General features: G+C 39.1%; 2 protein-coding genes across 3 annotated transcripts; one reads left to right on the top strand and one right to left on the bottom strand.

The window, feature by feature from the left end:
* Positions 1-4737: 4737 nt before the first annotated feature.
* Positions 4738-15179, bottom strand: LOC121425632. 2 transcript variants are annotated; one of them, XM_041621755.1, is made up of 4 exons: positions 14601-15175; positions 7203-7910; positions 5461-5552; positions 4738-5038 (listed from the first exon to the last, which is right to left on the bottom strand). In XM_041621755.1, exons 1-4 carry the CDS (start codon positions 14680-14682, stop codon positions 4754-4756), a joined length of 1167 nt encoding a protein of 388 aa, XP_041477689.1. In that variant the 5' UTR covers positions 14683-15175; the 3' UTR covers positions 4738-4753. The 2 variants fall into 2 exon arrangements, with proteins under 2 accessions (XP_041477689.1, XP_041477688.1); XM_041621754.1 differs by having other exon boundaries at positions 5461-7910; positions 14601-15179.
* Positions 15180-18095: 2916 nt separating this feature from the next.
* Positions 18096-23397, top strand: LOC121425722. The gene is made up of 3 exons (XM_041621891.1): positions 18096-18302; positions 18486-21070; positions 21675-23397. Exons 1-3 carry the CDS (start codon positions 18245-18247, stop codon positions 22191-22193), a joined length of 3162 nt encoding a protein of 1053 aa, XP_041477825.1. The 5' UTR covers positions 18096-18244; the 3' UTR covers positions 22194-23397.
* The last annotated feature ends 329 nt before the right edge of the window (positions 23398-23726 follow it).

Here is a 23726-nt window from a genome sequence, read left to right on the forward strand (position 1 = left end):
GTAAGGCATTAACAACTTTTCGTTTTGAAGACGTGTTGTGAATTAATATATTTTATCTTTACCGTATCCAACAGTGACGTAATTAGCCCCCAAAATGTTGCAAACGAGCGGGCAATTAAAATATTGACATTTTTGTGTTACAAAATTCCAATTTTGTGAAAGATTTAGAAAATATCAAATTTCACGTTCTTTCCTTTCTTCTTTTTTTTCCCTTGTCATTTTTTTTTGGGGGGGATGTTCATCCCACGCACCCCCCCCCCCCCCCCTGTATTCCAATGGTGTTCAACATTGCGAGCTAGCCACCAAACGCGATATAGGGGCATACAAAGTGATGAACTATCATTTTAAAAAGCTTATCACAGTGAATGGGAAAATAAGGTGTCAGAAAAGGGGGTCATGCTATGGGACCCCCCCTTCTTCACTGATTGTATATCACGTATATGGTGGAGTGTTAGAAATATTATCAATTATCAAACTGAAATGAACACCCAAAGAGTCAAATGAATATAGTACAGGTATAGTAAAGTTTTATTTAGCATTGACGTTAAAAAAGATAATAGGGAGTTTTCGCACTGCGACGTCGAACCAGTTCAAGAGCACAGTAAATGTATTAAAAATGTCAACCCCTTGATACTGAAGAACTTGGAGGTTTTTATCGAAAATTGCTTAACCAGAAGAGAAGTTTCGGAGCTGACGAACAGTCGTAAATATATGGTTTGCCCGGAGTCCAGTGCCGGTCGCACAGAAGCGTTGTTAGCCTAACAGAGTTCTGAACAATAAGCACAGTGTCATCCTTGTGAAATCAAAACATTTATTTCAATGTGTAAGTAGTATATTGTTGTAACAATAGGCATCGCTGTCACGTTACCGGTTGTAATATAGTCTCTGTTAGCGCATATTGCAAACAACCTTTATCTGCGCGGTCAGTTAGCTCCGAGCTCCAGGGGAGCGTTTCATCAATATTTTCATCAGACAAGTTGTCAGATCTGACATCTTTCCATGATTTTGATTGGCTGAGAGGCACAGTTCCTATGGTAACTGTCGGATAAAATGGGACTTGTCGGATAAAACGTCTGACAAGTCCTTTCATGAAACGCCCCCCAGGAGGAAACTACTGTTTTGATTCACCAATTTTCCCCAAAGACTTCTTGTTTGGTCTTTGACATGTAGAGCATTTGACAATACATATGTTTTATTTCTTGAAATCGTTCTGCGAAAACTCCTTAAATGCTATTATCATGATTGAGTTTTTATTTCAGTATCACATTCAGTAGATTCATTATATTAACTCCTATGGCTACAAGAGAGAGAAAAATTAGGCTTATCTTTCGGTGAACCTTTGTCTGCAGTCTACACAGTCCTTTCACAGATCCAAAACAAATTTCCCGAAACTGAAGCCCAATTAAATTTCTCAAAATTCATAAATATTTCCTGGAATTTTAACGTTTATTAGCAAAAATCGGGCAAAAAATACAGCGAGCCTAAATTTGGTCCAAGTGACCAAAATCAAGGAATTTAACAATTGTTCACGCCCTCTTTAATAATAGGAACGAAATTAACGAGACTCAAGCGCGAAGCGCGAGTGGAAAATTTCGAGCTACTTAACAATTCTTTGAATATAACATGAATATTAAGTTGCAACGTCTAATTGTTGTTTAATTGGAGCGTTGTGGACAAGTGGATTAGTCTCCGGACTTTGAAACAGAGGGTTCTGGGTTCGAATCACATCCATGGCGTGATTTCCTCCGGCAAGAAGTTGTGCTGCACTCGACCCAGGTGAGGTGAGTGGGTACCCGGTAGCTACTGCTGGGGTTATAATATGATACCAAGTATCAAAGCGCAGTTGGGTATATGCACACTGTAACTGCGCTGTGTAATGGACATAGTATTATTATTATTAATTGTAATTTTCGGATTACCAGGAATTACCTGGAATTTTCTTCAAAGTTGAAACACGGGGTCTACATTAAATTAAAAATAAAAAAAAAACATGTAGCCCTATACAGGACCTACATTGTAAAATCAAACGGAGAATATTCGGTAATTATGAGGTTGACATATTTTATGTTACTATTATATTCAGAACCGAGGAAAATGGAAATATATACAATACCAGATTTCATTCAAAGATTATCTATACAGACTATTATTTAGAGACTATTTTAAACAAATATCATTCAAATATTTCTTAAATGAAAGCACAATGTAAAATATTCATTGTTCGACCATGCAGAGACCAAAAGGGTGGGGAAAGGAAGTTCAAATAATGTTTAATTTAATGTAGCTTTGATTTGTGTGTTTACAACTTTTGAGACCCTTTCAAGACACAAAAATCGATAAGTTATATATGTATATACAGTGCGTATAAAAAAGTTTACACTTAAAAAAAAACCTGTAGAATTATACATTAATTTTGTAATATTCTGAAGAGTTTTCCACATTTTAACATTGGTACAGATCCATTTAAGAAAATGACGATATAAAAGTCGAAAAATATTTCCGCTTGAGTGAGCACCTCTTACTTTTGAAAAGTTAGTGAAAAATGATTTGCGCAGCTGGACCTTTGAAATCGATGTGCGAATAAGAATAGACCTTAATCATGAAGAACACATGGAATTTAGGTAGTAAAATTGGTTTGAAGATATCTTTTACCTCTTTTAACTTGTTTCCTTGCCCAAAACACTTCGAAGAGCGCATTGCGCCCCACCCTACTCCCCCACACACCGAGGCCATCGTGACGATATTTGCTTTACACTGAGCTGTGATTTACATCAAATGGCTTATAGGCTTGATTTTTATTTTGTTAATCATTCGCAAGCTTGGAAAGTGTGTGGAGAAACAAGTATTGAATGAAAAATGAAAAATGTAAACCAACTTTCAACGATAAAACCTTAGTGAAAAAATGCTGGAGATGTCTGATATAAACTTTTGTTCAGATTCAGTTATGTCCTCAGATCCAGCTGGCACAAAAAGGTAATGGTTGTGCTTACTAAGTGTTGAAATTTCAATTTGGGTGGCAAAATTGTTACAAAATATTTGAATGTATCTGTTTTATTTCAATTGACTAAAAGTGCAAGGGAAATGTATGAGATATAATTCGCAGGGTAAGTTTGATTTCGCAGTTTCCCCTTGACATAGCGTAAAAACGAGCATTTCTGCGCAAACAGATTTCTATTAGCTTTACAAAAATGGACAGTGCCCACTCAAGTGTGACAATCTATCAAAACTTTTACTTTCATTGGATAGATGAGACCCAAACCCAAGATTATATGTGAAAAAATTACCAAGATGTTGTATGTTTTTCAATTCCCAGGGCTTTTTCAAAGTGTTAACTTTTTTTGATACGCACTGTATAGATTATGTAAAATACTTGAAAGTGATTTATATAGTTGCCCGAATCCAGAAAAAAGGACAAAATTAATACACATAGAGTGATAGCAATTTATATCATATATCGACTTTTACATTGTGCTACCAAGGTTATTAAAGATTTAATATGCTCCTCCATCACCTCCAATAAAAAATCTAGATTTTCTCCCGTTAAACACATTTAATCAAAAAATCTAATTAAAAAGGAATCTGATTATAAAGTTGCCATTCGCTCAATCACTTGCAAAATTCAGACAAAAACATCAAGTTCCTCGTAAAATATCTGATTGTATGCACAAACACGTAATATGTGGCGATCGGGGACTCAGTTATCATTTGTCATCAAAGTGGGAACGTGTGTCTGCGGTCCTATACACTCAGAAATTTAACTTTGATCTTACAGGGGACACTTCCTTCCCCCTACACACAACTTGAATGGATTGACCGAACAGTAACATAATTGCGCTCACTATATGAAATGGTTTGAAATGAGTGATGGATGGTATCTGGCCTGTGGACGTCCTCCAATGAAGGACGTCACGGTTGATGGGTAAGATGTCAGTAAACGTCCCCAGAAGAAGGTCATTACAAACTCGAACACCCACACTCTCCCTCGCATACTATAATACGCATAATGTCCAGAGAAAACTTAGACGAAAAAAAGTGTCTTAATACCACCACCACCAAATATTTATAACGTATCTCAATACAGTCCTCAGCGCTATAAAAATACTTTAATTAAAAAGGTCTGCAAAACCTTAATTTGATTAATTATCATTATAACTGAAGATGACATGCAACGACAAAGTCACATTAAAGGCATAGCCTCGAAACCATTGTATGCCATAATTAATACATATAGCACTGACCGGACTGAAGTTGACTTCGGCTGCGTAACTGTTCCCAAAGAAAAGAGAGCAATTCAGTTTTAGTTCACGCGAGATGGCGCTCTGTAATTATCGATAGGAAAGCCATCAATACAGAGATTACGGCCAACCCAGATTCAATCACGGGAACCAACATGGCGCATAATGCTTTGTTAGGCAGGCCCAAATCAAAGGAGATTGTGCCACTTAGTAACCCATTGAACCGATTAGTTCTGTAATTATTGATTTTTTGGCTCACTAGTATCACTGATCATGAAAGTTTACTCCTCGTCATTCTCCGCCTCGAGGGTAATTTTGCAACCTCGTCATTGCCGATTGCACCAAACTACGATTCCTTTTCCCTGGTATCGGGCGTCTTGGCCGTGGTCTTAGCCTCGGGCAAAGGAGCTCGCGCGAGGCTATGACTCTTGCTCGATGAATTTTTCGTTCGATTTTGAAAACCCTGAATCGGGCTACAATTCTTGGACTTTTTTTTTCAAAGTTCTCTGAGTGTGCATTTAGAGCATCGATTCGCTACCCGAGACTTTCCCCTTTGATTTTTTCATTGTCACCATTTCCGACGATGTCGATCTTGACTTGGAGGACGTCATCGAGGAGAGCCTACCAAAGCAGGGACAAGATTCCTTCCAGAGTATCAGGACACGCTGGTTGCAGACAAATGCAATGAAGATGTAGACTCCTTGGAGAGAGTTGAGGATGATGAAGATATACCAGAGAGCTGTGACACCGGCGAAGGCAGCTATAAAACCGAATACCCAGGTGAAGCCAAGTAGAGTCGACATCTGTGATAAATTTAGGGAGATGCATAATAAAAGGACACATAAGATGACCACTCATCTTTACGAAAATTAATTCTGACAAAGATAGAATCAGCGGAAATATTTATTTGTTGGTGTGGTATTAGCCCCTGTAAATGCTCTGATCGGTCATTCGAGGCAACGGTGGTAAGAACGCTAAATATTTTAATTTATATATTTCCATCAAACAATATTAAAGAGGTAAAGGGTAAAGCATGGCAATTACAATCACTCACATATACCCCGTTTCTTAACATTATGACACTTGTACCATACCTAACCCATGGGATTCCTCAAGCTCAATCCTTTTTGTAGCACATAGTGTTTAAGATTGATCCCTAAACATGCTAAATGTTCGTCGTCATACCCAATGTTTATGCAATTTTAGAACATTAAAAAGTACTCACCTTTATATATATCAGAAGGTCGGACGACAGTTTGGAGTCTTTGCTCTTGTGCTTGTTAACCGGACTCATTCTCATCTGATGAAGACCAACAACTACCATGACAAACAAAATAATATTGATGATGAGAAAACAAGCGACAGGGATTCCAAAGACATACAGATTGGCCAAACCATCACCGATCCAACAAGTAAGTGTATTGTAGGTGAGGGAGAAATGTTGAAAAGTTTTGCCAGTAAAGTATACTCCAAGACAAGGACCGAGAACAAGGACTGGGCACGCCCAAACAAATAAAAGGAACCTTGAAAGTACCGAAGCGCCCTCATCGGTGTGGCCAAACTTTGCTGCGATGCCGAAACGACGTTGCAAATCGAAAGCAAGAGCTGTTGTATGTGAGAAAACTGCAATCCACATGTAGTGACCCATGATTGCAAAAGAGATGCAGATAGACGAATTCAAGGCCGCTAGCCCACCAAATAAGATGAATAATTGGGCGACTATAAGGGTAACACAAAGACTCATAATCAAAATGTTCGAGGTTGCTTTCCGTAGAAGATTAAACTTGAGATAAGAAAGGAAAGTCAAGAAAAGTGCAATTACGGACAACGTAAGACCGATGGTACTTAGAATTGATTGAGCAGAAGAAAAATTTAGAAAACCAGAAGAATTGTTATTGTTTAATACGTAAGAGCAAACGAAAATCGTGTCATTTCCAACTTCAATATAGTCATTCGATGTCAATGTTCTGTTAAGAGGCAAATACAGGTAAGATCCATTGCCTAAGTCAACAAAAAGCGAGACGTTCTGTGATACCAATGTACATGTTTCAGATGGTACCTTACACACTTGTAAATATTCTCGCTTTGAGTTCGTCTGCGCTGATGTAATGTTATATTCAATGGAATAGAGAGAATCCTTAAAGTAATAAGCAATTTCACCGATTAAAAACTTCTGCCTTGTCCCGTCATCATGTGATTTTACGAAGTCATCATGTAGAGCGACGTTAGGACAAGTTTCTTTAAGGTTGCTGCATCCAATGGAAATTGTTAAAGTCATGTCACTACAAGTGGCATTTCCCAAGTGGTTCTGAATGTTTTTGGACAAAATTACACTATCTAAATTTTCTTGAGAAACATCAACATTCATTTGTAGATATCCCCATATTTCCAGGCGTTGAGAACATACCGTTAAAGACCTATTCCTTATTGCTTCAGCTTGGAAATTACTAACCGAAAGATTACTAGAAGTCATGTAGTTTTTATCGAATAAAGATATTATGGTATTGGGTAAATGCACATCAGGATTGCAGTTCGAGTTATTTTCGATAGCGTACATGCACTCCATTTCAATAAAGACAGGGACTCCTTCCTCGAACAAGCAACTCAAGTTTGAAGGAAGTCTTTGACAAGAGCTGTTCATGAGGCTATATCCCACTGGACACGAAAGGTTTAAACAAACGTTTTGATATTGGTCATAGATTTGATTATCTCCACAGGAAAGATCGAGTTGTTGTTCATGGCTAGGGAGATTGTTAACAGATGAAAAATCGAAAAGGACAGAAATCGGATAATTCGGATAAGGGTAAATTGGTTCAACAATGGATTTATCAGTTGTGCTGGGTGGACATTTCATGTAAATCATGTTTAAATAAATTGTATCGAGATTTTGATTTAATACCAAAGCGTTGTAACACAAGTGACAGTGTGGGTTATTATAAACGCTGACGACACCTTTATAGGACTCACAAGCCTCAGCTAGTTGAACCATCGTATCGTTGTTTTGGTCGACGTCGCATGACGTGCTTCGTGCATTATCACATCTTCTTGCAGCTGTTGATGAAAACGGATTCACAAAGTTCCAATAGCAATTCTTTATAATTCCACTAATTTGATCGTTATTGAAATTACTTCGTGATGTGTTTGCGAATTCTGCAGACAGGCATGTTGCGTCTATTCCCCATGGTGTAACACGGCTTATGTCATTTTTGAAGTTGCAAAGAACACAATATATATTTTTAAATGTGATGCTGTTCATGTATACTACAGGTATGAATGTAAGTGAGTCTTCGTCCATCGCCTGACTTTCACATTTTGCTTTAGTCATGTCTGTTTTTTCATCATTCCATCGTTCATCACACTTGCTCACCATCAGATACTGATCATCAAATTGTGGATTTCCCGCTGGTTTCACGCATGAGAACTGACTAGGATAAATGCCTTTGGTCGCCTCAGAGAAGTCATCATCAGCAAGATCTTCCTCACATTCATTGAAGAAGTCGATACAACAGTCACTGAAGTAAAAGCAGACAGGATCACAGTAACATTGGCCAGCTGAGTTGTACGGGGTAGTGGAACAGTTTTCACTGTTACATGGTAACGAACGTGTACATACCGGGATCGTCCATCCATTTACGGTGTAATTTTCATACCATTCAACATCTCCAAACCCAAGTCCTGCAATCAAAGGAAAACCAAATTATGCCACGATTATAATTATGCAATTACGAGAGAAATAAATAATGCGTTATTTTCATAACGCAGAATGCAAAAATGTATGCAATGCGTGTTCAAAGTATATGAAGAATGGCCCTTTTCAATCGTTATAGTCCAGGATAGAAGAGACATAACCTTGTTTTTTTTATATATACGATATTTTTTGATGGACCATTCGAATGCTAATGATCATGGTCATCCTGTAAGCATACATTCAACAATGTCAACTGGTGGTTATCATCCGAATTGAATGCTTATAGGGATGCATCATGAGATGCCTATTGAGATGGATCATTTTGGACACTCACTTTCAAGATGAAGCTTTCCAACCAAGCATGTGCAAGAGCAATATGAATGTTGCAGTCTGGGCAGTCATTTAGACAAGTGCCTCAATATTTCCAAGTTTCACCAACAACAAACTTGGAACTATCGAGTTTCGAGTTTCACCAACAACAATTTCAAATTTGAACCAGCGGCATTTGGCTGCTGATGAAGTTAGAGACCGCCCTAGGAGTGGTCGACCTATAGGGGCATAGGGCCACCACACCATGTCATACTGGAAGAGGAATATTGTCTGGTCATGTTGACATACAATATTTACCTTTAATCAAAATATCTATATGGAATATTTTAACTTTTATATGTTTCCAAGAACTTTTTTTGCCGAGTGTATAATATGCATTCAATTCTTAGCTTTATTGACACACACACACACGTATATATATATACATATGTATATATTTAATATATATGTAAAGCTTTACATGTACAACAGCTTTTTGGCTTTATTTAAATATTGTAAAGAAATGGATGAAGAGAACAATGGTAGGCGTAGCTTAAATCAAGGTTCCCCAGAGCTATCTACCCTTTGGAAAAATTGGTGATGCCGAAAAAATGTCTCTGCCGGGAATCGAACCCGGGCCCCCAGCTTTGAACGCCGGTGCCTTAACCACTAGACCACAGAGACGGGTTAGTGGCTCGGCGACCCTGATCCAATTGACCGTCAGATAGACAGATTTTCGACACCATGCCAATTTTAATTTCCTTTGTCGGGTGAAGTTGGGTTTTGAACAATGACAAGCCGCCATGCCTCAGCTGGATCAAAGCTATTGCTTTGATACAAAGCTAGTGCTTTGATAGGTACACGTATTGGAGAAAGTATACAAATGTGTGTGAAGTTATACATGTACAACAGCTTTGGCAACTCTTTTATTTTAAATATTGTGTAAAGAAATGGATGAAGAGAACAATGGTAGGCGTAGCTTAAATCAAGGTTCCCCAGAGCTATCTACCCTTTGGAAAAATTGGTGATGCCGAAAAAATGTCTCTGCCGGGAATCGACCCCGGGCCCCCAGCTTTGAACGCCGGTGCCTTAACCACTAGACCACAGAGACGGGTTAGTGGCTCGGCGACCCTGATCCAATTGACCGTCAGATAGACAGATTTTCGACACCATGCCAATCTTAATTTCCTTTGTCGGGTGAAGTTGGGTTTTGAACAATGACAAGCCGCCATGCCTCAGCTGGATCAAAGCTTACCAAATAACGATTGATCGAATTATCACAGATCGTTGATAACCTAAAAAGACTTTCTTTCTATCTTTTTCTAAATTAAATTTTGCTCGTACATTATTAACAACAATATGAAACTAATGTACATACTATGCATGTCGAACATTCTTACGATCAATTAAACATGTTATCAAATAAACACTGTATATAACAAGGTAATAAATCCCAACTTGCTTACTCTCAATGATATGCAGCACATGAAACATGAAACATGAAAATTTTGTTTCCTTTTAAATTTTACTGACATTGACTGCCTTTAAATGATTGTAAAGGTTTGCAACAAAATTCAAACTTAGCTCCAAAAAAGTAAATTAGATGAAGTAGAGGAAGAGCACAGCAACCTGATGAAACAAACTCTTGAGGTCTTGATCGCACAAAGAGAAGGAACTGCCTCATCACGGACTTCGACAAAAAGGTCGAAGAAATCTCATGCTGTACGCGTGGTATCAGAGAAGCAAAAAGATTGTCAAGATTGGGTGAATGGCATCCACGAAGTTGAACCAGAAGCCCACCCGAATGTAAATGACCTTCGAGGTGACGCAGTAAACGTCTTAATAGAACAGATGCGGATGACAAGGCTCCCATTTCCCGAACCAGTGACATTTGCAGGAGATCCTATGTCCTTTCCTGCGTGGAAGCACGCGTTTGATGTTTTGATCCAACAAAGTGGTATACAGCCTATGGATCGGTTTTTCTACTTACAGAAATACTTAAGAAGTCAACCTCTAGAACTTGTTCGAGGATATGCTCTAGTTGGAAATTATAGGCATATGGGGAAGCCATGACAGCCCTCACCAGTAGATATGGTGACCCCTTCATCATAGCAAATGCCTTTCGCGAAAAATTGGACCAATGGCCAAAGATATCTTCGAAGGATGCCATCGGTATGAGGAATCTGTCAGATTTCCTCCATCAATATGTCAGTGCCATGGACAAGATTGGTAACCTTCACCACCTAAACGACGAAAGGGAGAATCAAAAGATCTTGTATAAATTGCCAGACTGGCTCGTTGCACGATGGTCACGCAAGGTTATCGATTGGAGAGATGTGAATGGACAGTTTCCTCCTTTTCAGATATTTGCAGAATTCATCGAAGCAGAAGCTAAGGTAGCATGCTACCCAGTTACCTCTCTCCATGGCAAAATCGATGGAAGATCTAACAAGACGATGTCTATATCAGATGTCAGAACCCTCTCAACCAATGTGACACATCCAAACTCAGGCAGCAAGGAAAGGGAGAAGAGAGTTAAGCCACAGTCATGTTCATGCTGCAAGAAAGACCACTCCCTACAAGAATGTACCGAGTTTGCGTCAAAGAACATGGCGGATCGTAAAAGCCACATAAGAGAGAGAGGTCTATGTTACGGCTGCCTAAAGTATGGTCACATGTCTAAGCTACATGAAAACAGAAAGAGACCAGAACCAAAGAAGGAACAAGAGGTAGATCCAAGACCCAATGAAACTCAGTCGTCATGGTCTCATGCTTCATTTAGCCAACACTCTAACGCTGGATTGACCATTACAAAGAGTACAATGATAGTTCCTGTCTGGCTTTCACACTCGACCACATCGGATGAACGAATGATGTATGCATTACTTGACACTCAATCCGACACCACGTTTCTGCTAGAGAAAACCAAGAATGAGATGAATTTGCATGGAACTCCTGTAAGTCTCCTTCTTTCAACGATGTCGGCTGTGGATGAAAGACTACCAAGCGAACGCATTGAAGGTCTTTCAATCAGGTCATTTGATGGAGAACAGAAGAAAGCTTTACAATCAACCTATACCAGACAGTTCATACCAGCAAATCCTAATCACATACCCACTCCAGAGATGGCGACCAGCATCCCTCACCTTTCCAAGATTTCACATAACCTACTGCCCTTACAAGATTGTGAAATTGGTTTGTTGATTGGGTACGACTGTGCTGGAGCCCTCATACCAAGAGATGTCCTGATCGTAATTGGCCCAATGGTCCATATGGCCTAAAGACAGACTTACTTAGGATGGAGCATTGTGGGTACTGTGAAAGAAAGTGAACACAACTATGAGGATGATCCAGTTGGTGTAAGTCATCGATTGACAGCCTGTGAGATTCCTGCTGAGCTAAAAACAGGAAACAAGTATGTGTTGTTTGCTCATAACACATCATTCAAGGAAGAGATCACCCCTGCAAGAGTGACAAGATTGATGGAAGCTGATTTCCTTGACACCAAGGCTGAAGGAGTGGCATATTCACAAAATGACGTCAAGTTCATGAACATTATGAGAGATAAGATTCACAAATTAGACGATGGGCATTATGAATTGCCTTTGCCATTCAAGGATGAGAAGCCAAAGTTGCCAAATAACAGAGTTCTTGCGAAGAGACGACTTGATCATCTTGGAAGAAAGTTCAAGCAAAATGACGAGTATCTCAAGAAGTACACCAAGGTAATGGAAACTCTTCTAGAGAAAGGTTATGCGGAACCAGCACCAGACCACAACACAGATGGTAAAGTGTGGTATATCCCACACCATGGGGTAGTTCAACCAAATAAACTGAGGGTCGTATTTGACTGCAGTGCGAAATGAAGAGGAGAGTCGTTGAATTCGCACCTACTCACAGGACCAGACTTAACAAATAAATTAGTCGGAGTACTCTGCCGCTTCAGACTGGATCACATCGCATTCATGTGTGACATTCAAGAAATGTTCCACCAGTTCAGAGTCAACATGGAAGACAGAGATTATCTCAGATTTTTTTGGTGGAAGGATGGTAACTACGATGAAGTACCAAATGAATTCAGGATGAAAGTACATCTATTTGGGGCAGCCTCCTCACCGGGATGTGCCAACTTTGGTCTCCGACAAACTGCTTCAGACCATGCTGCTGAGTTCGGTGAAGATGTAAGAGACTTCATTCATCAAGAATTTTACGTGGACGATGGCTTGAAGTCCTTGCCTACAGTACACCAAGCTGTAGATCTCATATCCAGAACCAAGAAACTATGTGAGAAGGGTGGTCTCCATCTCCATAAGCTTGTATCTAACTCACGAGAGGTACTGCAGACGTTTCCCGAAAGAGATAGAGCAAAAAATGTAAGAGAGATTAATCTGCTCCAGGATGATCTACCACTAGATCACATTCATCTGTGATGGCTAAATTTACAAAGTGGCTGAATTCCAGAAATTATTGAAATGTATAATAAAGTATCAATGGGCACATGTTTCGTTCACTATGAAACCTTTGTTTACATATGAATATAAGATACATGTATGAACATTGTTTGTGTTTTTTCATACAATTTACAAAGATTTATGCTTATCAATATGAAATTTTTAATTGAGATAAGCAAGAGGATAGTGAATTTATTCGCACTTGAATTCAGACGAAAACTCATCCGAGATGTTAAGATGTATTGTTTATTCAAAGCAGAAAAGATGTTATACCAAACATTAATTGGATTGTGCTAGTTGCATTTGGTTTAATTATTGGTGAAAGACCTCAACTAATTTACCCTTTTGGAGCATACGGAGCATATGGATCATTTGAGATAATCAAAGAATGATTGGAACCCCAAAGAAATGACCAATTGTCCTTTATAGAGATTCTTTGTTTCATCAGGTTGCTGTGCCCTTCCTCTACTTCATCTAATTTACTGACACTGTCGTCATTAAAGGTATTGTTTACATTTGTGAGCAGCCGATTTAAAAAATTCTCAAACCAAGATGAAACATGTGTACAAGTGCATGTATTAGAACTAATAAACCCTGAAAACAACCATTATTGAGAATGAAAAGCTAAAACTACAAGGCAAACCCCGATTTTGTAAATAGGTGTCTTATAGACGCCTAAATAGTACACATAAGTGTATGGGATGAAATTAAGATGGGGTTTCCGGTCACTTTATATTTCAATTTTTGAAGCACTAAATAATTATTTTCGAACGCAATTTTTTCTGGGCTTCATTTTTGTAACATATCACAGACACAGGTGACAAGTGTGACCTTCTAGCTCAGATTTTTTAAAAGTCAAACCAATGTTAACCAATCACTTTAATCTTGGCAGTGGCACGAAGTGCCATCAACTCATCTTGTGTCAGTATCAACTTGTCTACATTAGTTTGTAGACAATCTCCGCTACATAATTAAGTTTAAACCAATCCAAATAATCGTCAAAAAAGATCAATCACTGAAACATTCATATTAACAAAAGCAAGTCTTGCTGAAATATATAGTAAAAATATGAGCACAGTACCCAAACATATTGGGGGACAAAATATGTCTTGCACGTCTCCACTCCATGACCAATGTGATATCCATGTCTCATAATTTGGGCCTCATATCTTGTGATTGTTGTGGAATTAGGGGGGGGGGGTTGTTTGCCTGATATAAAACTATACAATTTTTGTTCTTAAATGCATTAATCTTATTACAGTGAAACGAAATATATCAACATTGAAATTATATTTTGGATTCAGGCCCTTCTTTTTTTTAATGAAACAAACATTTCAAATATCTTTTTTTATTCAAAACCTCCTTAAACTCTTCGGCGTAAATGTAGCAAGTATCAGGGCTATTTAACAGTTCAAAATGGTAAAAGATGGATTAAACGAAAAAATTGCAAGTAAACTATTCAAAAATATGTTGTTCAACACAGACAGGACTGCCAAGGGCCTTTGTATTGACACTTATCATGTTAATTATAGGGCGTTTTTTTAAGTAAATCCGACAGCAGAGAGGGTAAATATTTACTCATGGTATAACCTAACATGATGAAGGTCAGATGACTCGCCACGTCTCCACAATAATCATGCCCAAAATAAATAAAACGTACCTCGACGGTGTTTCAGTCAAATATTAGCCATTTTCAATGTATTTCTGCTGACATATGAGGATAGAAAATCAGACATCTAAGCAAATCTATAATATTTGAGACTTTTTGGCCTCTTGTAAATTTTGGCAAATACTATACAAACTGCTAATACAGATCAGAATAAAAAGAAAGTCAAAGAAATGACTGATCAGGAGAGATGTATGTTCTTTTTAGGATAACATGAATAAGATAATAAGCAGCAAAATAGATCAACTCACCGTTGGGCATGAAATTAAAGAAAAATAAACACAAAAGCACAATCCGAAGCGATGAAGCCATATGTTCATTTCGATCTGCCATCCTTGGTCTGCTTTTCAGGGCGGTCACATTATACACATTGAGGTATTACTGTAATGTAGCTAGAACACAAAGTTTAGAAATGCATTGAAGAGACCCGGTAATATTTCCTTCTGTAGGCCAATGAATGCGTGAGCGATTGCAAAAAATTATAATTGTACGTTTTCTTTACATCTCTATATTTTTTCCAACAAAGGCGTTTTGACAAATACAATAGTTGTCATGGCCTCGATCTTTTCGCTATGGTATTCAACTTCCAAAATGAAATTCAGATATGTACACGGTAGTGACGTCACTTCTTTTGTCACTTCGAAACTGCAGGCGAAATATAACACATGATAGAGTGGTTTCAAGTGCAATTACTCGGCCATGGTAGGAAGTGAGGGCATTGAAAGAGGTCAGGGGAGACAGAGAAAAAAAGAAGAGAGGATGAAATTCCTGATACTACAGAATACTACTATAAGAATATAGTTACTCAATTTTCCTGGTATATAGCGACCGTGCAATGTGGGATACTGTATGATCTTTTGGTATATCCGGTTATATCAGGTAGCATGTGTATATACCCAGGGGTATAAACTTTTATAAGCTTCCTGGTTATATCCTGGGCGGATGAACTTTAAAATTGTGTCAATACTAGCCAGTTTCCAACTTTCGACAGCTATACTGCGTTATAATGATACAATCGACCCATCCCCACCCCTCAAAAAAGTGGCTGTATCTCATATCTTTGTAGGCTGTATGATTTTTATCTTTCCGAAGAATATACGAAAATGTCTTATTTTTCAAGGAGGGCATTTTATTTCAGCATCATCAAAATCAATGAAGAAGCTCTCAATTATGAAAGAATTATGAAAGAGAAAATGCAGCAGGTTAAAGTTTCAAGAGAGTTTGATTTACATTGGAAAAAAGAGAGATTTAAATACTTCATATTGCATAGTCATGTTCCCTCGCTTGCATACCAACCAGGATGTGCATTCAACTTCAAAGTGTACCTTTTTTTTCATCTGAGTTTGATAATTTGTTTTAGCATTGAGCTTGTTTGATTTTGCTCCGTCTTTTAATACTAGCAACTTTTGTTAAGTTGGACATGCCCTTCAAGAGTGTACGTGGTTTTGTGTGCGCGTTTGGTTTATGCATGTTTGCCAGTGGCGTAACTACGGGGGGGCATGGGGGGCACGTGCCCCCCCCCCCAATCGGCTGGCAAAAAAAAAAACGGGGGAAAAGAGAAAAAGAGGGAGAAAGTGAGATAAACGTAGTGGGAAGGATGGAATTATTGTTCATTATGTTATATTACATTATAATTATGATATGTTATATTACATGAAAATAAGAAAATATCATAACTTTATAAAACATAATTTGCTCAGGGCCTTTGTCTTCATTGTTCCTGATGCTCGCATTGTCTGTTTAACGAGATATATAATCCTGCTGTACTAAAACCTCCCGTTTTCAATTCAATATAAACCAAATATATTTCCTCGCACTTCGAATTATTATTGTTTTATGAAGTGACATATAATTTTAAGGTCTTAATGTAAAACATTTCCCGTCCGCGCTAACGTTCGCATTAGTGGATTAATGAGATATGTCTGCTCTTCATGAATTCCTAAAATCAGTCCTTAAAATGCCCCTTTTTCTGATCTGAAAAGTGAATATAAAAAATGTCAGCTTGCGCTCGCATCGTTTGATTAGGAAAAACGCATGGTGTACATGAATTCCTACAAACAAGCCTTAGAATGCCCCTCTTCAGGTGTGAATTTCCTAATTTTTCATGTTGGCTAGTTAGATGCGTATGATAATCATGACTACAAAAAGTATGTCTCTATGTGTAATTCTAACTAAATCAGCATGCACTTGACACTCGCATTAGATGACTATGATGAGTGTACTCATAATGGATTCTTTTTAAAAATAGTCCTTAAAATATCCATGTTTGGGGTCAATTTATACAAAAATTTCAGCTCGCGCTTCGCGCTCGCTTCTATTGGTTAGTGAAGTATGTATGGTCTTCGTGAATTCCTACAAACAAGCCTTAAAAATGTCCCTCTTCAGGTCTGAATTTCCTAAATTTTCAGCTCGCGCTTCGCGCTCGCAATATTTGATTAGTTAGATGCGCATGTTAATCATGATTACAATTACTACAAGGGCTTTATGTGTTTGGATGCATATAATTCTAAAAAATCCGCAAGCGCTTGGCACTCGCATTAGATTACTATGGTTAGATATGTATACTCCTAATAGATTCCTAAAATATAGTCCTTAAAATGTCCGTTTGGGGTCAATATATACAACAATTTCAGCTCGCGCTTTGCGCTCGCATTTAGCGATACAGGTCATATCATGATTTCAAAATTTGCTTATAATGTCCCTTTTTAGTTCTGAATATCAAAAATTTTCAGCTCGCGCTTCGCGCTCGCTTTATGTGATCAGTGACGTACATATTCGTTTAATGACATCGTCCTTAAAATGTCTCTGTTAGATCAGCAAACGTAGCAACTTCGCGCGCTCACTAGGTGACCCAAATTTTTTGCTGGTGCCCCCCCCCCCCCATGCCGTGACTCACGGTACGCCATTGATGTTTGCAGAAGTTTTCAATTCAATTCAAATAAACATTTTCTTCCATTTCATTACATTTTCGAAACATTAATTCATACAAAAAATCAATATCATGAAGTAAGTGGGGTAAGTGCGCTTGTGTGTCCTGTGCAATGTCTCGATTTCCGAATGAAAACGGGTTAGAACTTTACCAAAGAGAAAGATATTTCAAGGCCTTTTTAACTTTCATCTTATTTTTTGTAAAGAATAAAAACTGGCAACTAATCCATGATCATTGATCAAAAAACATCAGTCCAGTCCAAGTTGGTAGCAGACCACACGACCGAGCCAAATATTTCAGTGAGGGAGAATTCGGGGAATAGGACCAAGCTGTAGTCAATCATCATATAAAATGTCTACTTGTGATCAGAAAAGGGTTACTGTGAGGAGGTCCGGAGCTGGAAAAGAGATTGAGCTTCCAGAAGACGATCTAATAAAAACAATAGCACAAGCTGACGATTGTAAACACAAAGTCATACAATGAAAAAAATTAAGTATAACACATCAAAATATGAAATCTATTCTCATGAATACAGTAAAACCGGGACAATACACTCATTTCGTGCTGTTACAAACAAAAATGAAAAGGGACCCCTGGAACGAGCGCGCGTTTATAAGAAACGAAATATCTTGGCGGTAATGATTGATTGTGTGGTTGTAGGATCGTTCCGTGGGAAATGTTTTCATAGTTGTTTTCATATTGCACATTCGCTCTGAATACCTTTGGTTAGATCTGTATTATTTTTTTTTTACTCCAGTGCCTCCTTTCTTTTCGAGACAATGAACGGGGCACATAAAGTAAAAATTCCCTCCTTTGTCAAAGGTGAGGAGTAGATTACAAAAGGACTGTTCACTACTTCCTCATTTGAGAATATATTTGAGAGTATGTTCTGTGACAAGACAAGTCCATGATCATATCGATCTATCAATTCAAGAACATTCAAATGATTTAATTCTTCGATTCAAGATGGCAGTAAAGGTTTGTCTACGGTTCTTGCTCATATTGGTGTTTCTTACACCTAGCGGTGAGTTCCAGGTCATCATTATAGATTTCAAAGCCTTCTTAAAGTACCCATTAAGAATTGAGACAGACTTTAATCTTTAAGCATGCAGTATTAATGTAAGCATTTTCGATAAAGTAATGTGATTGTACGCTTATGATTATTAGGTTTTTTAAATAATTAATTTTGTATTTGTATCCATTACAGAAGAAAGATTTGTAAACGTCACAATAGAAGGCTTGACCATCCCTGTTTGCGAGTCCAACTCTCTCTGTAACCCACAGAGTGGATGCACTTCAGTTAACCCTCCCTCGGATGTTACATGCCATTGTGATCCGCCTTGTTTCTTCTTCAACGACTGTTGCCCCGATTTCCTAACAACGTGCACCAATTCATCTCCTCTTAGCCAGTTTGCCAATGCAACCGAGACCATCGATTCTGATCAGCTGTCCTGTATGATCCCTCCTCACTCATATTCTTCGGGCAACGATACAGCGTTTCTGATGATCGACAAGTGTGCATCAGACTGGAACAACGCCTTGGTACAGGAATACTGCGAAGGATTTGCAACTGAGTCTGACTTCTTCACCCTAGCTCCTGTATCTTTCGTGTCATCCATTAGTTTCAAGAATCCATACTGTGCTAAATGTAACAGGATAAATCTCCATGATGTCATTCCTTGGTCTTTCTTTGTGGAATGTAGCACTCAAGTCCCGGAGATACCCCCAAATGCGACCTTTCAAGAGCGTGTTACAATATTGATGAAGAATTGTACTGATTGGTTCTTCGCGCTTCCAACATCTCGTCTACCAGACATGCCAGATGTGAGAGTATGTTCCGTCACAGAGTTTGGTACTTGTCGGAAAACAGATGACGGAGAAGCCTCATTTGCTATCCAACGTGCTTGTCGTTCCTATCTAGCAACGTTCATTTCTCTCCAAGATGGCCGTATATACAGAAATCCTCACTGTTTTCTATGTGATAACACGTCTGACCAGTACAATATATCCATACTTCATTCATCAGTGGGGGAAGTAATACCTTGTACAGATCATCAGCAAAAAGTCTACATCAGGGAGCCATTGACTACGCAGTTGCAAGAGACTGTTGGCAGCCTTACCGAGAGGCCTTCTACCACGTCTACTTTAAGCATCACTCTATGGCCAGGTATAAACGAACCGGTGTTTTCACTACAGCCCTTACCCCCTATATCAGTTTTGATTGATTTTACGTCACTCCATGACACGCCTTCCTTAGAAGAAATAGTGCCAGTAGCTTGCAACCACACACAGGTCTTTGACCCATCTCTGCAAATGTGTATCGAACTCTCCTGCCCTAAAGGCTACAAACTTTTAGATAGGTCATGTGTTGTCGATTCAACAAAAGGTGACATGAGATGTTTGAATGAGAGTCGAATACCTTCTACTGCCATAGTGAGTTGCGAGCATGAAGTCATAGGAAAATCGTTCTGTGGCCCTTCGTGGCCCATCGCAAATGAATCAGTGTCGTGGTTCACCCTACATAGCAACCATTCCCAAAATATTGTAGTTCGAGAGGTAAGCGCGACGTGGAGGAATGTGAGCTCTTCTCGTATTGAAATCTGCTTACAAGTTGTCACCCTCACTTTTTATTTGCCCATGCTGGGATTTGTGCCGTTCAGACAACCATCTAAGATGGTCCAGTGGGTTGTCCCAGGGACTGGGAATTCGGGAGACCTGACATGCCGTTTATCAGAAGTCAATGTGCAAGTAGGGTGTGTTAGAAGAGGAGATCAGATATGTAGTAACAACTCTATCCGGTTAAATGAATTTCAGATTATGGGTGATTATTCAAGGACATTTTTTTGGGTGAGCGAGACTAATACCTCCTACGCGATTGAAGATTCTCTCTTGACTCAAAGATTTCGATGGTATTCTGATAATTCCAGCAATGTAGATGTAGAGCTTTTCGTTTGTATGCGTGAGAACGCGTCACAATGTGCGATGATAACGTTAGAGGTCGATGACTTTGTCATCTTAAAAAATGGTTCAGTTTTGTATAAACCACTCGGTATGGTTTTTGATCAAGATGATTACAAATTGGTGAACAATGACTCCATTCAAGTCTGTTCCTTCCTAGACAGTACTGGAAACACCACCCGTGAATATTACCTAATAACATTTTCAAAAGGGCAGTCGATAACAAGTTTCATTGGTTGTCTACTGTCGATTGCTTGTCTTGTGTTTACCCTTGTCACCTACGTCAAGTTTGCAAGCCTTCGAAAATCTATTTGTAGTCAGTTAGTAATGAGTACATGCGTTTCCTTGACATTGGCACAGTTAATGTTGCTCTTCAGTGGCATGGCGAAATCGAACCCAATCTCGTGCACATGCTTTGCCGTATTCGGACACTACCTGTGGCTTGTCGTCTTTACACATTCGATGGCCCTTGCATTTGACCTTTATCGCAGGTTTGGACTAACTCAAAAGGTCAAGAAAACATCCGAAGGTCAGAGACTACTGGTGGTGTTTCTTGTCTTTGCGTGGGGATCACCATTACTCATAGTCATACCCTGCGTGATAGTCCACCTCTGTAAGTTGCCCCATGTTGCACTGACTTACGGTACAATCAAATCCTGCTGGGTTGGTAATGGCTTCATGAACCTCTATGTGTTTGGTGTACCCATGGCCCTTAGTCTGATCCTTAATGGAATTCTCTTTGCTCTCGTTGTTGTTGGTCTTCGTAAGAGGACAAACCAAACCACGAAGAGAAAGTCATCGAAGCTGACGACTGAAGGTGTTGTCTATCTGAAGGTATGATTGCTTCACGTGTTGCTAATCTTACTTTAATTCCACGTTGACTTAGCGACGTCATGTTCGATACAAATGATAGAAATTAACATGAAAATCGCTAAATATTTAAGATTAATGAAAAAATCGCTTAAAGTCTAAAATTCTTATCGGTATGGCAAAAACATTTACTATTGATTAGAGCTGTAATAACCGGACATTTGGACTTAGAGACATTGTAAACAAAAACTCACTTCTATAGAAAACGCACAATCCCAGATCAACCAACGACTGCAAGAAATACAATCTACAGATTCAAACTGTAGCATTATCATTAACCGAAGTCAAAGTAGTGTTCTGAGTAATAGCCATAAATCATGATAATGTGAATGGATGCCCCAACACCAGGGACGTTCTTATAAAGAACGGGTGCTGGACAATTAGGTATATGACCACACCTTTCTTTTTATGCTCTTCTACTTCTGATTCTTCCCCCTCTCTTTACCACTCTTTGTCATGTTTGTCTCTGCTTGAAAAATCAAAGGAAATAGCAACCTCATAATCCACTATTCCATGTTACTGCCCTAACTCTATGTAAACATTTGCTTGTTTTCCCATCTTACCGCAGATGTCAACACTTCTTGGATTCACATGGATATTTGGTTTCATTGCTGCCTTTGCCAACGTTACAGCTCTCTTGTATATCTTCATCATCCTCAACTCTCTCCAAGGAGTCTACATCTTTATCGCTTTCATCTGTAACAAGCGTGTCTTTAAGATGTGGCAAGACTCATGCTCGTGCAACCCTTGTGCCTCATTCACCTGCCCATGTCAGTTTTTGCGATCCCTTTCGGCAGAGCAATCGTCATCCATCAAAACTTCCGAATCAACACGGACCTTGTCTTCTGTGTTGTCCACGAAGAAGGGAACTCCGGGTACGTCCATATCTATGACAGAAACTTCATCTAGCTATTCTGTACGTGATGTGAATCCAGACCTGATTGAGGCAGATTCCTCGGCCTATGAAACACCGATGCCGGTCTTCGAGTCCCCGCCTTCCTCCACTTCGGCACGAAAAGACATACCGATTCCAATGTCCAGTCAACTCATGGATGAGCTGACAGCGAAGTTTGGAAGAAAGATGTAGGTCAAACAGGTTTGGGAATTGGGATCCATAAAAATAATGTGGCCGGACATTTAAGAAAGACTGAGTAATGTTGTGGTGGGGATTTTGCGTGCTTCGACGCAATTTCATTGTATCATTGGGCTACACATTTATAAATTGAGACAACGTACAAGCAGGATGAAACTCTAATCGTAATGGCAATTAACATGTAGAGAAAAGAATGTCAGACGACGCTTTATTGTTATTTCATTACACAGAATTACGTACCAGACGGCGCTTTTATTGGTAAATCGTTACCCAGACCCGAATGACAGACGGTGCTTTATATCATTACACAAACACGAATGTCGGACGACGCTTTATTGTTATTTCATTACACAGAATTACGTGCCAGACGGCGCTCTTATCGGTATATAGTTATATACTCAGACCCGAATGACAGCATCATTACACAGACACGAATGTCAGACGACCCTCTATTGCTATATAACTATAATATATATAGCTATACTAGGTTTACACCAAAACCGATTTCTTCCGAATAAATTCTGGCCAATTTTGCCCGAATGTGGCCTGGTTCGGATGGTTTCGGTCGATTCGGTTCTCAACATATCTGATTCAGGAAGCTCCCCGAATAGAGGCAAATTGGTCCAAAGGAAGTCCCGATTCAGCGCTGAAACGCCAAGAATTTACACGAATCAATTTTGGCCATCTAAAATAAAGCCGAATGCCACCCGAATAATGGCAAGAATTGAACTAAAGGTGCCTAGAATCAAGGCGAATGTGGCTCAATTGCTCCGATTACAGCCGAATGGCGACCCGAATCGGAACGAATATGGCCAAATGTGCCAAGCTCGGACCGAATTTGCCCGGTATACTCCGAATACCTCCCCTAATCCAACCGAATACCATCTGAACTTCCCAAATGTGACCCGAATGAAATTTCGTTGTGGAGGGTATTCGGCCGGTTTTGAACGTATGAAAACGAGCCGAATTCCTCCACACCGACAGAAATGTCAGACGGCGGATTAGTGCTACATCATTGCATCTGTCATGTCTATGGACACGGATAATTACACAGACACGAATGTCAGACTGCGCATTATAGCTATATCATTACACAGACACGAATGACAGACGTGAAAAAGAAAATATTCTTAAAGAAACTATTTGTGTATATTTTCATTTATATTATCATAATGTGTTCTACGTAGAGTAAGGGGAGTTACCCTCTCCTATCGAGTTTGCTGGGATGTATTACATTCATGCTTGGTATTCCCCCTGGATTCTTCACTCACTTACAGGGGCTTGGGAACGAGTTGTTAAGAGCGGGTGCTGGTTCCCCCCCCCCCCCAAAAAAAAGGGGGAAGATGATTTGGTCACATATTTTCTAACAATTTAGCATACTCTGACCTGATTCCCATGGGGTGCTGACTTTGGTGTATTACATACTCAGCACCCCGAGAAAAATATGATGGTTCCTAGCATCCCCTCCGCAACCACCCCCCCCCCCCGCTGATCATTTTATTATGGAATGAATTGTGTATTTTGTTT

This window comes from Lytechinus variegatus, chromosome 12, assembly GCF_018143015.1.
Source record: "Lytechinus variegatus isolate NC3 chromosome 12, Lvar_3.0, whole genome shotgun sequence".
Lineage (NCBI taxonomy): Eukaryota > Metazoa > Echinodermata > Echinoidea > Temnopleuroida > Toxopneustidae > Lytechinus > Lytechinus variegatus.